Consider the following 15,033-nt stretch of genomic DNA (forward strand, 5'->3'; position numbering starts at 1 on the left):
CCCTTGTTTAGAGGCTGAAAGAACCTTGGGATGGCCGAACTACATAAGCTGTGAAACTGGATAAAGTACAAAACAAAAAGTATAACTCCTCTTACGCGGATACCATCAGTTTTCTCCACCGAACAAAAAACTGTGATGGCGTTATATTATTCCTTGTGCTGAGAATATGCTGTAAAGAGCTGCGTCGGGATATCAATTTTTATTTTTTTGTACCTTTGCATGCTGCATTACTCCCCATACAAGCAGCTCTTCCAATGTTCCAAAATCGTGGAAGGTGTTCTCACGTTTCTCTGTGTCTGAGAAAACGCTGTAAAAGGGGGAAATTTTAAAATTGGGGACAAGAAATAGGATGGCAAATCTGGACTCTTTTAAGTCCTGCTGTCTCAGGTCCAGCAGGACACTTTCCATGATTGGGGCTGCTAGGAATAGAAATTATTGTACAGATACACTGTCAGTGTATCTTGCATCAATCTTGCTTACAATTGTCTTATATGCGCATGCCTAAGTGTGTATAAATGCAAACATATTTACCCTATACTATGAAAAAGATCTTTTCACCTTTTCATAAATTCTTTTAACTATTCTATTATCATTTCAAATAGAAAATTGATGAGTTCAGAATAGGTAGAATGTGTAGATAAAAATTAGTAATACTAAAATTATACTAATCTTTAGGGTTAGACCCACCATGTTACCTGTGCCCAGTTCAAGTTCTCTTCTTCACCGAAGTTTATAAATAACCCAATTAATCTCTTTCCAGGATTGGGACTGAGAATTGGGTTTAGTCCCCCCTTGGTATTATGCACTGTAACCAAATCTTTGAGGAGGATTACCAGGTGCCAATAGCTGGAGTATAGATTTTTAAAAAGCTTATCATCTATAACTTGAACTTTATGTGTTCTTTTGTTTTCTCCACTTAGCCAACTAGATTAAAAAGTTCTCAAGAACAGAGATTATGTGAATCTCTTACCAATCTTTAGGACTGCTTAAGGGGGTAAACTGCTAACCAATAGATGAATTAATGATATATATTAGTTGATGGATCAAGGACACTTATGGCTCTGTTCAAAAAGGACCAAAGACTCACATAAAATAGATCCTAAAGTAGATACAGATCCTTATCTGGATATTGCACTATGTGTATTGTATTTATGGTTAATTTCCAAATTAAAAAATTGGAAGTATTGCACTTAGTACAATTTTCTCCTTTTTACTGGGTTATCGGCCTATAAACACATTCTCAAACTTTTTAAAATTTCAGTTACTATCTCATTTCTCTTCTTCAAAATAAAACATAGATCTCTTATACTTGTCTTCCCTTCATCTCATCCTCATCTCCCCCCCCCCCTTTAAATCCCATCTTGGGCAGGCTTTTACTGCTTCTGTTAGAATCACCAACGGCTTCTATGTCGCCAAATAAACTGTCAATTTCAATTTTAATCTTTTCCATCTATGCACAACATTTAACATATTTGCTCACTCCCTCAAAATATACTTCCAATTTTTTATTTGGAAATAAACTATAAATGCAATACAGTATACTATAGTTGGAAACATCATCTTAATAAGGCTTCCATATACTACTGTAGGTGGTACTATTTCAGCAGCCGCTTTTAGTTTCTTTCCTTGATTATCATCTTCTCAATCTTTAAATTGCAGGATACCATTTTTTCCTACATTTATCCTTTTTGTGGTTTCATCCAATGCCATGAAACACCATTTGTGTGCTGACAACTCTCCACCCGGACCTTTCCCTTTAAACTCCAGACACCTCCATTTACATGTCTAATAGGCAACTCAAACTTACAACCAAAATCGAATCCTTTCCACTCATTTCCAAAGTGTTCTTCTCTGAAATTTTCTTCACTTCAAGCCCCAAGATATTGGCCATTCCTTCAAAATATAATCTGTCTGAATCTGACCACGTTATCTATACCACTACTGCCACTCCAAGCCAGGATTATCTCTTGCTTTCATTATCGCAAAAGCCTTATCTGCTTTCCCTGCTTCTACTCTTCCAGTTTATCTTCCATACAGCAGTGACCCTTTTAAGAACTTAAGTTAGATAATGACTGCTTAAAACTGTTTTGTTCACTGCTATATTTCCAACGCCTAGAACAGTAACTGACATATAGTAAATATCTGGTTAAATGTATAATATGCTAAACAAAAAGAATAAACTCATTTTATTGGGTATAAAATTTTTTTAAAAAAATTCTTAATATTCATTGTACTCCTTTCAAACATTTTCCAGTTCCAGGGCTCCTTGTTCTTGCTTTATAAATTGTGATTGTCCTGACAGAAAAATATGGCTGCATTTGCCTGGGTGCCTATGAAACTTTATTGGATCTTCTCAGGCACACTTGAAATTTGTTACCGGACTTGTAAATCCATCCTCTGAGCAGAATAGTTATTTTCAAAATAGGTTCCTTTCCAAAACATCAGTATTAGATTCTTTTGTAATATTAGAAAAATTATTAGAAATGGCATTTTTGAAAAATACTTCCTTGAGTGTGTTCTCAAACATAATAGAACTGGCAGTATACTTAGATATGAGGTAGCTAAGGTTAATTTAAATCCTGCCAGTAAGATAAGTTTATGAACATCAGATATAAAAGGATTAAGTGAAAATATTTCACAATTACTGATGCAAAGTTAACAAATCACAAAGTTACTGAACCTTTCTTCTTCTTTAAAAAGCAAAGATGTCAACCTTTACTTTGCACCTATATAAATAAAAAGCATAGGAAAGCCAAATTAAGAGTTTTATGTGATTGGGAAGGGTGTAATTTAATTCTGATACCATGCTTACTTCACTTCCATTTTTACAACAATGTAAAACAGCTTCATGTGATGTTTAATGTATAAAAACTACTAGATGGAAGGTAGCACTTCAATATAACTCTCTAATTTGATTATTACATAGTTAGGAATCAGAAAACACTTGACTGCCAATTAACTGCTGAATTATTTTATTATTAAATAATTTAGCTAACTGCAAGCCTCAGTCTTTTCGTCATTAAAGGGGTTAGACTAATGATCTCTATCTCTGGTTCTAAAATCTTTAAGCATAAAAAATACTTTCAAAAACCGTATGAATGAGTTCACTCCTTGTTGAACAATAACTTACTACCTACTATGAATATAACACCCTGCAATATGCTCAGAGGAAAACTTTTTAAATCTCTGACCCTCTGGAGCATATAATCTAGTTAATAATATACACATTATAGTAAATTTTGATGTAGACATAAATAAATCTCTGGTAACTGGTATGGCAAAAGTTGCTATTGGAAACTCAGGCAAAGTAGTGGTCATTAGGAATGTTTTTGAAAGATTGGATTTTAGCAGTCAAAGCATTCACTATGTATTCACTATACCGAGGAATATAAGAGAAACCCCAAGCTAGAATGAGATGATTCCTGTTTTGGCCTTAATAAGCTTGAGAAATCCAAGAGATCTATAGTGAATAATCTAGAGCAGGGATCCCCTGGTTAGGAACCAGGCTATACAGCAGGACATGAGCAAACAAAGGAAGCTTCATCTGTATTTGCAGCCACTCCCCAGCACCAGCATCACCACCTCAGCTCCACTTCAGATCATCAGGCATTGGATGCTCATATAAGCACTGGTCCTCGGTGTCAAAAAGGTTGGGGACCACTGACCAAGAACTCAAGAGAGATATAAAGGCACAAGATAACAAAGTGAGTGTGAAGATGGTAGTAGAAGTGATGAGAATTTGATTGTTCAGAGTATTTGTAAAGTGAGAAAAGGGCTCAGAATGTAATCTCAAAGAATTCCCAACATTTTTATAATATAACCATAACTGAGGGATATATAAAGGAGACTAAGGAACATATCAGTAGGAAGAAAATCAGGAGTTATTTACAGAAACCATATGCTAAAGATAAAGAGTGAAGGAAAGTGCCAAACTCTCAAACGAAAGAAAAAAATTCAAAGTAAGAATGAGTTAATTTGATTTGGCAAAAAGGAGTGGGAATTATTCATTGTGTGCCATATTTCCATTCTTTGTGCTAAACACTTGTCATCTAACTTCCTTTATTCCTCAAAACAGAATCTGTCAAGTTGTTATTAAAATCCCCATTTCACTGACAAGGAAATAGTAAATGGTTTAGATGAAATAATCTGAAGATAGAGAGTGTGTGTATGCATAGATATATACATATCTAAACACATACATATACATATGTATACATATCTCACATACACACACACGCACAAGCCAGATAAACTTGCTTCTGAAACAAGAAACTATAAAGTACTCTTTTATAAGCTTTGTTATGAAAAGGAGAGACAACATACCCCCGGAATTATTTTAGACCAGAGACTCAACTGCATTTTGACATGTATTTATGAAACTATTTTTTCTGCATTTCTGGTCCTTGAAACAGAGTGGCTAATCAGTCTTGTCAGTTAAAGTGATGTGAGTTCGATCTTCTACATTACCCTGGATAGAAAAGCTTGGGACATACAAACAAATAATTTTCCACAAATATCACTTAAAGTATATAACAAGTTTATCTTTTAAGGTTTTAAAGTGTTATAAAATCACCAAAAGGTGCTTCAAGGTATTTCTGATTTAAATAGTATATTGGCCCCAAGAGTTTCTTCTCTCTCTCACGCCAGTAAAATTAAAGAAACTGAAAGGGTATGAGGTATTGATAGATCTTTTGATGAATCTCAAAGGCATTATGCTGAATGAAAACGGCCAGTTTCAAAAGGTTTTATATGGTATGATTCCATTTATGACTTTCTAGAAGACAAAACTATGGGGAAAAGAGATCAAATGGTTGCCTGGGGTTATGGGTGGGGGGACAAGTGACTATAAAGGGATAGTAAAAGGGATTTTGGGGGTTGACAGTACTGCTCCTATGATAGTTACACAAAAATCTAGATATGTGTTAAAATTCTCAGAACTGTACAAGAAAAAAAGTAAAGTTGACTGTACTGTAATCTAAACCTCTCTTTTTTCTCTCTCTCTCTCTTTTTTTTTTTAAAGATATGAGCCCCAAAGGGTGGATAGAGTAGAGAAGACAAAAACAGAAAAGAGATTTCAACAGATTTCGGGAAAACAGAAAGCAGTTGGGATATGACTGAGAAGGACAGAGGAAGCTGCAATCTTAAGCGACTGCAAGGGGGACACCAGTGAGAAGCATGCTGATTGGTTCCACAACCCTCAAGAAGCTCACACGTGAAGGTAGAAGTTACAGCCAAGAGTGGAGTCAAGGAACAGGCCCGAAAATGGCTAGTGGAAAATTATACAGCCTCTGCTCTACCCCTCTAAGCCAAACATACAATCTCTCACCTCCATCACTGTCTCCAACAGGTGGAAGTGAACTTTTATCTGGATAAAGTAATGGGAGACAACTAGATAGAAGGGGCATGCAGAGGGACAGGTATAGAGAAATATGTGCAAAGTAGGAAACAGAAGGTAAGGTAGAGGACAAGGGAGACACAAAGACTAAAGCAGTAATAAACAGATCCTCCTTCAACTTCCTCCTTTTGCAGTAGAGAATTCTTTCCTAGAGAAACTGAACAGTCTCAGAGAAAAGGCCTCGAATCAAATTACCGGCTCCCAAACAATCATTCCCCAAAGCAGTGCTTCTCAAAATTCAGTCCACCTACAGTTGCTGACCTGCCAACTATGTTACTCGTCTAAGCTTTTTATCATTAACAGGAACAAATAATTCACTGAGTGGCATTTTTTAGTTGTACTGTGCAAACGAAGACTATCACTAGTCAAGCACTACCCACAAGGAAAGAGCTGTCAATTAGTCTTTGGAGTCCATTCATATATGACAGATTTTTGAGACCAGCCAGATATACATGGAAAGTCACCTACACAAACAAGACAAAAAAAAATACTAAAATTAAAAATAGCAACAACAAAAATCAGCATAAACAGTACGAAGGAAAAGCAAACGTATATATGCATCCACAAACATTCTCAGAAAAATATTCTATCTTTGAACTAGATTATATGTTTTAGAAATAGAAATAAAGTCTTAGAAATTAAAATATTTTTAAATATATAAAAAATTCAATGGAAAGATAGTTGGAAGATCAAAATGAAGAAATCTAGAAAGAACGGAGATAATAAAACAACTAGGGGGGAAAAAAATTAAGCAACAATCCTGGAGGTCCAATATCTGAGTAGGATAGGATCAGATTTCTCAAAAAGCAACAATGAAAGGTAGAAGAGAGTGAAGCAATGCCTTCAAAACTGAGGTAAAATTATTCTTAACTTAAAATTGTATACGTAGTCCAACTACCAATGAAATTTGAGAGTGGAATAAGAATACTTTAAACATGTAAAAACTCAGAAAATGTGCCTCTCATATACTCATTAGAATACTTAAGTGTCTGCACTTAAGTATAAGGAAGTGCTGCAATAAACAAGAGAGTAAACTAGGAACAGCAACACAGCAGGGTGACAAAAAGAGGTCATGGCATAATGGCTGTGAGGCCAGACAAGAGAATGACTAATACAGATTGGCACAGAAGATAAATGCAGAATAGACCTCTCTAATGAAAACAGAGAATTGGATCACCTGCTATTTGGGGACAAAAACCCTTGAAAACAAGTGACAAGAACATGCGGAAGCTGACAGAGTAGAAAAATTACAAGATGTTTCCAGAAAGTTATATAATGTTAAAAAATGAGGGGATTATTAATTCCAGGAAATATAAAATCAGGCAAACTGTAATTATGGTGCACTGCTTTGCTCTACAGTATATAGTATATAGTATTTTTAGTCATAATTAAACAGTAGCTAATATGCTTGGTAATGGGAGAAGGGGATGTATTTGTGTTAGAGAGCTGAATTATCTGGTAATATTATCAAGATAATAATGTCTAAAACTGTTAAACTGAGCAATAGTAGAATGGGCATGTCATTTAAAAACACTAAGATAAATACCAAAAGAAACCACTTTTGAAATAAAAATGATTGTCTATGGAAGGTAAAGAAAGTTGGGACAAGGACTACTACTTTTTCATCATAAGGCGTTTAGTTATTTTTAACTGTATACATGTTACTTTGATAAATTTTACAGATATATAAAAGCAAATAACATCGCTATGGCCTGATTTGACTTTAGACATGATATTCATTTTGAAATTCCAAATGACATCAGGGGAAATGTGGTTTTTATGTTTACTGAATGGGACAGGGACTAAAAAGAGGCTCTAAAACACTTAACTAGATCATTCGTACTCTACATATGTGTTGAAATTCTTGAAACAGCACTTGCTTACTCTCTCTACCTTCCCCTCAAAATAACCATGTTCACAAAGAACAAAATTTTGCAGCTTAACCGACAAAGGACCACACTATAATTTTAAGGCAGTGTTTCCATGAAGACAGGTGGTGAACAGAATAAACAGCATTATTAACCCTACCTTTCAGCTGCCCCCTTTCCTAGTTTGGCTTCTCACTTCCTACATGTCCCGCCCGCTTCATTATTTTCACCATCTTTGCTTCTCTACCACATCTTCAATTTCTATTTAACAGAGATTTCCCTTGATCTATAGCCCATCTGCCTATAATTCAGGTGACAATTTGTACACTTACTGGTAAAAAAAAAAAAATGTAAATAATATAGTGTGATTTTTCACACACACACACACACACACACACACACGGCAATCAAAACTAGGCATGAAAAAGTTCAACCTTGTTATTATTTATCCTCAGCTAAAATTTAGTGCTAAATATTAGCAACACTGGGATATTGTTATTTTAGTAAGACACTTGAGCATAGCAAAATTAATTTTGTTCATTTTTATTAATACATAACATATTAACAAAAAGTTATCTTTTTAATATAATCAAGGTTACAAATAAACTTACTAACCACTAAACAAATAATATGCACTTGACTCTTCCCTTGTTTAAATAATTCTCTATTAGGTAATACAGTTATTTTTACCAATTTATTTTTAAACTGCCTTATTATTTCAATGGAAATTTCTTAAGCTTTACTTATTAAATAATTCCTTCAATTGCAAAACTTGATATATCAAAATACTTCTAGCAAGTTAATGCATTCTTCAATTCCTTCTAATTAACCTAGTTGCCTTAAAATGTAATATGATTTTTTGAAAGTTGAATATTACATGTTTCCAAAAGCTGAGCATAAAGCTCATAAGAGTCGTTTTCTCTCTCCCATGCTTCACAGAGGCCATATGAATGTTCCACATTCTTCATATTTACCAACAGGAATCTCTTAAAACTCAAATGGCAGGAGACAGGGAGAAACTGAAGCCATGAATGTACCTATAAAGTAGATTGAACTCCAAATATATTTTAAGATTCCATCTTCACCACAGATGAGAAAGTGTTGGAAGGGTTCTTCAACTTTTCATTAGCAGCACCTTTGATCCCCCAATTAGAAAAAGGATGCACGATAGCAATCTTTAAATAGCACAAACTCAATCTGGAAAGCCTAGAAGAAACCCCTCTCCCCCAATGATACAGCCCAGAAGATCAACTGCCATGTGCAAGAGGGTTAATTATCAGAATAAACAACAAAATTCTGAAGGACTAACGAAACAAAGAATATTTTTAGACAAAGAATACCCAATGCACTTAGAAATTTCAGGATAATCATACATTAAGTACCTCATGCACGTAATATTCTACCAGTTAAAAGTCATTCTGAACTACGAGCTCTTTTAACTGAATTTCATGTTATACAAAACTTAAGTGTGGCACATTTCTATTAACCATTACATTATTTTTTAAAAATTAATCAAAATTGATACATTACTCAGACCTTTTGATTTAAAATATAAATGAGGGAAACCATTACGAACTCTAAACAACAGGCATTCTTCTACACAAACATATGAGTAAAAAAAAAATTGCAATTTCAATGCAATTAAGCCTTCTGATTAAGACATACGTTTTCATGCATGTGAAAAAAATAACTTTACATCCAAGAGTAAGTTCCATAGCAAAGAAATTATAACATTTACTCAATAAGAAATATTAAAATAATTCCAGGTAATAGAAAATAAAATAGCTTCAATCATATATATTATATTTTATCATGTACATACACCAAAATCTCCAGAATGAGGAAATTTTAAAAAGTTCTTTTTAAAGTATGTCTTAGGAATACCAACCAAAACAATTGGTGCCTTAACTGAAGAGAATGTGAATACACATTCATATATGACCTATATGCATATTTACCAAAATTTCTGCAATATTAGTACTTAAGTCAAAACACTTACCTGCAAAATAAAAAAAGCTTGAGGTATTTCCAATGCTGAAGCAAATTTCTGAATGTTAAATACCATATGAATGAAAATGGTCTCCTTTGAACATTTACATCTGGTTTACAGCTGAGGCAGAAGATAAAGATCTGCCAAGAAGTTTTCCCATCTCACCTATATTTTTTTGTCCCTTATGAAGTGTAAGCTCCAAGGGAAATAATTGCAAGTAAAAATATATCAAGTGAGTTGGGGTTCCCGACTGCAATATCTTGACCAAATGGAAAGAGGAATTTAAATTCTCCTATCTGAGTCCTACCTAACCTCTTCAGATAATGAGCACTAAATTCCTATGCTAGGCAAGGTAAGCATGTCCTATGAAATCAAAACTAAGTTTGAAAGAGAACTGTACTGTAGGTGTTAAATATATGAACCACCTCACCAAAGATTGCACTTTAAGCCTTTACACACAACACATGAAAATGATGAAGTGTTTTATTTAGATTTGGTCTTTCTTCATCTCTTCATAACTCTGAATCCTGAAAGGTTAACAAGTTGTTATACATCTTATAATCCCTTTCTTCACACAATAGTCACATATACAGAGCACATGTCAATATAATATTATCAACACAGCATAAACATTTAAGCAGTAGACGCATTTCACATGAAAGAGGCTCTATGCATCACATGGCCTATCCCAACAAAAAGCAAACATTAGAATGCCATTTCAGCAGTTATAGTGCTAATATGATCAATATAGCTAACCTGTTTTATACCCGTCATATATTTTCATAAGTCATCCATAAGGAAGGAGCAAAGGACAAAGACTGTTTTTTAAATAAAAAGTTATGTGCCAACTTCAAAAATGACATACTAACCAGACATCGGCATTCAAAAGCTAGGTTGAATAGGACTGGCCTTGATGCACATGCGGTAAATTTGTTTTCAGAATACAAAATTAAATGGTAATGTCAGCAGTATTACTACTGTTTCTATATTTATGATTAATTACTAGTAGTACAACTCCCAGAAGGAAGGAGATGGATCCAATAGCGATGTAAGCAATCCCCAAAAATGGATTTTTTCCTCCCATCCATGAAATAGTGCTTAAGATCATCCGTTTTCGTCCATCAAAAGAATGTACAGGGTAATCTGAAGAGTGTATAGGAAGACTTTTTCAGATCCAGTGACTTGGTTTTTAAAATACAACTTAAAAAGTTGGCATTTAATTACCTGTAATTCAATGGTATAATTCTATGATATATAGGAACCTTACTCATATGTTCTGGGTCACAAAATAATTATATAATTATTACCTTGAAAGATTTGTTTAGTAAATCAAATGTTAGCAATAAAAGCCAATATAGTTTGCAAGCAAATTTAATGGTTAAATCGATCCTCACTACTTTGGTCATTACATAGGAGGGGCAAAAAGCCACAAAGAAATGTAATGCAAAAAAATATTTCAGATGAACAGCAATGAAACCTACAGAGGAAAAGGAGGTTTGACAGACAAGGAGACAATGAAAGAATGAAGGGATTAGAGGTCTCTGTAACCTCATAGAGCATGTGTAGCAAGAGTGTAGTTATGGGAATACAAGAGGACTCTGAGCATGGTAGTAAAAAAGCACGATACTGAAGATTTAACTTGCTGATTGGAGTAATGAAAAAACTCATGGTGTGACACAGGGACGTGATGGCTAAAACAGAGCAGAAGTGAAGAGTGGATTTTAAGAAATGGGACACCAGTATATTGGATGAGCTATCTACATGGACCAGTTCTAGGTAGGACTTTAGCAAGAGTCAGGGTAGAGAAGAAAACAGAACCAAGTCCTTATGTAGAAGGTTTACAATCTTTTCAAAAAGCGTCTTTTGAATCAAGCATTAGGCCCCATCTGTTTCTCTGGGCTTCTGCAATTCTCTAAATGACTCCAAATGGCAGGATCGGCTCAACTAGTTTAAGTCGATTTACACTGATTGAGGTAGAAATGATTATAAGAGCCCTAACTAACCCAACACTCTGGGGAACGTAGTCTCAAACACCATGCTAGAAGCTCTCTGGATCACAAACCTAAAAAACAGACTTCTCCTTAATTCTAATATCTAGTTCTCCCCTTATACCTAATTTTGATAGTTAATCTTTGAGGTTTTGCAGACCCAAATTCCCATCTTGTCAATCTTTAAGATATTCCACATTCTCCTGACAGTTCCCCTCTCAATGCCTGGGAGGCAAACTGTCAACCAAGCATTCGTGAGTGCTTCACAGCCTTTTCTTTATTAGACTCTAGGCTTCAGGTTTGGACACTGCGACACAGCTGCCCTTTACTTTGCCTATAGCTTCAGGATAACATTCTTTTCTACCAGCACCTGAACTGGATCTGTCTGTCCAAAACTGCTACGTGGGCCTACTTTAAAAAACTTGGCCACTATCAGTCTGACACTATCAGGGCATACTCAGTTGTATACTGAAGTACAAAATCAAAAAACTAAGGATCCAAAAAGACCATTATTTTGAAATGAGGTCTACTAAATTAACCATTTACTAATCCAATATAAAACTAAAATTATATCCTTATGAATAATTTGGATTACGAAAAATTAAAAATGCAAAGATCAGGAGCAAATATTTAAATGCTAACATCAGAGAAACTTTTCATTCATAATATATACAAACAATAAACTAAAAATTAAACAATGTAAGGACTTTGTTTAGAATAAAAAGTGCCCAAAATTTCCGTCTTAGGAAAGACTGCATCTAGGCTTATATGGACTGGTTTAAACTAGCTAGAAATGTAGCCTATAGTGGTGGTTGATAGTAAAGTCATGGTCTTTGGAGTCAACACCTTGACCATGAGCCCCCAATTCTTCTACTTACTTCCTATGTAATCTCGGTTAAGTTACTTAAATGCTCTATGTTCCTGAAGTCTTGTCTATAACATGGAGATGATAACTACCTCATAAACCTTGAATTAAATAAAATAATTCATGAAAAGTACTTAGTACAATGTTGACATATTGTCAGAATAAATAAATATTTATCAGCACTGAAAAGAACATCTAAATTATTAATGTGGTACACTACAGCTAGTGATAAAAATGTTTTGGTTCTATAAACAGAGCAATAATTAGAAACAATAATGTTGATAAGAACTAACAGTACCACACTTATTTGATATAACAGACACTCAACGGTCCTGGCACTAAGCTCAGTACAATCTCCCTTGTAAAAATATCAAGCTCACTAGTAAATTTAGCATCTACATTTTAAATAATTTTACCAAATAATATGCTTGAACCCTAGTACAAAGTATTTAAAAATTTAAGACATTTCTGGAAGATATAAATTAAAATATACTTGCTCCTACATTCTTATTAAAATGCAGCGATCAAAACTAAAACACGAAGTAGCATACCACATAACTGAGATAAGGTTGGAGTACACCCCTTTCAAATTCTATGACTGTGCACATGGCCAAAAAAGGATACTGTACGTGATATTCAAATAGTATTGTCCAGCTGGTAATGTTGGATGTAAATCACTTTTCTGTTCAATAAGACGATATAACTTACGAAAAGTAGGTAATGCTGCAGTACGCATCCAAACAATAAAATCCTCATTTATGAACCCATTATTATCTTGGTCAAGATCCAGTGTGTATACTGGTTTAACCCAGTTTACTGGCTTTGTTGTACCTGAAAAAGGAGGGGTGGTAGGAGTGAGAGAGATAAAATGTTCAATTCTATTAAGAGTTTAACTGAAAATTTACACTCTAATAAAACAAAGATATGCAATGCACATTCTGAATATTTTTCTTATTTTTAAAGGTATAAATATATTTACAGTCTAAGGAAGTCTTGAAATGTAGAGAGAAACCAATTTGTCATGTAATAACAATTACAAAGATTTGATTGCTATCTAAATTAAGAGAATACTGAAAGTAGGCTATTGAGTATATTCCAAAAGATAGATGATTTAATGCACGGATATAATGGTAAGAAATATTACACTGTAAAATTAAGGAGACATAAAAACAAAAATAAATTTGGATTTATAATAAATAATTGAGGTTTGTTTTAAAAAAAATTTGCTGCAATTTTAAAAGATTATGGCTGAGGAGTAGTCCACTGCACATATGTACCACATCCTTAAACAACTATTTACTGCTGGGCACTTTAGGTTGCTTTCATATCTTGGCTATTGTAAATAGTGCTGCAATGAACATAGGGGTGTATATAATTTTTTGAATTAAGTGTTTTGGCTTTCTTCAGATAAATACCCAGAAGCAGTACTACTGTGTCCTAAAGCAGTTCTATCTTTAATTCTTTGAGGAAACTCCAAACTGTTTTCTATAGTGGCTGTACAATCTGCAATCTTACCAACAGTTCATGAGGGTTCCCTTTTCTCCACATCCTCACCAACACTTGTTTGGTGATTTACTGATGATAGCCATTCTGACAGGTGTGAAACGATAACTCATTACGGTTTTAATTCACATTTCTCTAGTCATTAGTGGTGTTGAGCATCTTTCTATAAGTCTATTGGCCATCTGTATGTCCTCTTTAGGGAAATGTTTAGTCAGACTGCCCATTTTTAATTGGATTTTTTTTTTTTTTTTTGGTATTGAGTTGTAGGAGTTCTTTATAAATTTTAGATATTAACCCCTTATCAGATGTATCATTAGCAAATTATCTTCTCCCTTTCAGTAAGAGCTGTCTTTTTGTTTTGTTGATGTTTTCCTTTGCTGCTGTGCAAAACTTTTTAATGTGATTTAGTATTCCCATTTATTTTTCTTTTGTTTGCTCTGCCTGGAAATATATCAGAAAAAAATATTACTAAGAGAATTTGGTGTGCATATATACAATGGAATATCACTTGGCCATAAAAAATGAAACCTTACCATTTGTAACAACAGTAGATGGACCTGGAGGGCATTATGTTAAGTGAAATAAGTCAGAAAGAGAAAGACAATACCATATAATCTCATATGTGGAATCTAAAGAACAAGATAAACAAAACAGAAACAGACTTATAGATTCAGAAAATAAACGGATGATTGCCAGAAAATAAACGGATGGTTGTATGGCTGGGTGAAAAATGTGAAGGGATTGATTAAAAAGTACAAATTGGCAGTTACAAAATAGCCACAGGGATATGAAGTACAGCATAGGGAATACAGTCAAAAATGCTGTAATAACTATGTACAGCGCCAGGTGGGTGTTAATCAGGGGGTTCATTTTATATGGTATATACATGTTTAAGCGCTATGCTATTCACCTGAAATGAAAAGAAAATGACAAGAGGTGAAATTTGTGGAGGGGATGGGAAAGAGTATGGCTGATATGCTTATAAGGAAATACCAGAGAAATTCAAGATTAAAAGTATATACTTCCTTTAGAAGTTTAATACATTATAACAGAATACATATTTACCTCACAGTATGAAGTTAAGAAGAGTTATTTTTAAAAAGCATAAACTTTCTTAAGATTATAAAAAGAGAAAATTTTAGGTACTTTATTAAAACTCTTAAGTTTATACTATGTTTTAAAGAGATATTAGTAATATTTTACCTTTAAATCGTTCCTCTAGGGGGCCTTCTCCAGGGGGATTTCTGAATTTCACATTTTTATCTGTCCACCAAGCAATACCTTTCTTTTTCAAAGGAATAGATGTCAAATAAGATCCATTGCCAACCAGAAACAATTGTAATGTATCTAAACACAAGAAAAGGAATATCTTGCTAAATACTTATTGAAAATACACACTACCTGCTTTACTCTATGAGAAATGC

General features: G+C 34.0%; 1 protein-coding gene across 1 annotated transcript in view; it reads right to left on the bottom strand.

The window, feature by feature from the left end:
- Positions 1-7,790: 7,790 nt before the first annotated feature.
- Positions 7,791-15,033, bottom strand: part of TMEM30A (transmembrane protein 30A) — a 36,667-nt gene continuing 29,424 nt past the window's right edge. The window contains 3 exon segments of the mRNA XM_016141690.2: positions 7,791-10,396; positions 12,731-12,937; positions 14,813-14,956. Coding sequence (XP_015997176.1) covers positions 10,203-10,396; positions 12,731-12,937; positions 14,813-14,956 — 545 coding nt within the window. The 3' untranslated portion in view covers positions 7,791-10,202.

Source organism: Rousettus aegyptiacus, unplaced genomic scaffold, assembly GCF_014176215.1.
Source record: "Rousettus aegyptiacus isolate mRouAeg1 unplaced genomic scaffold, mRouAeg1.p scaffold_m13_p_1, whole genome shotgun sequence".
Classification (NCBI taxonomy): Eukaryota; Metazoa; Chordata; class Mammalia; order Chiroptera; family Pteropodidae; genus Rousettus; species Rousettus aegyptiacus.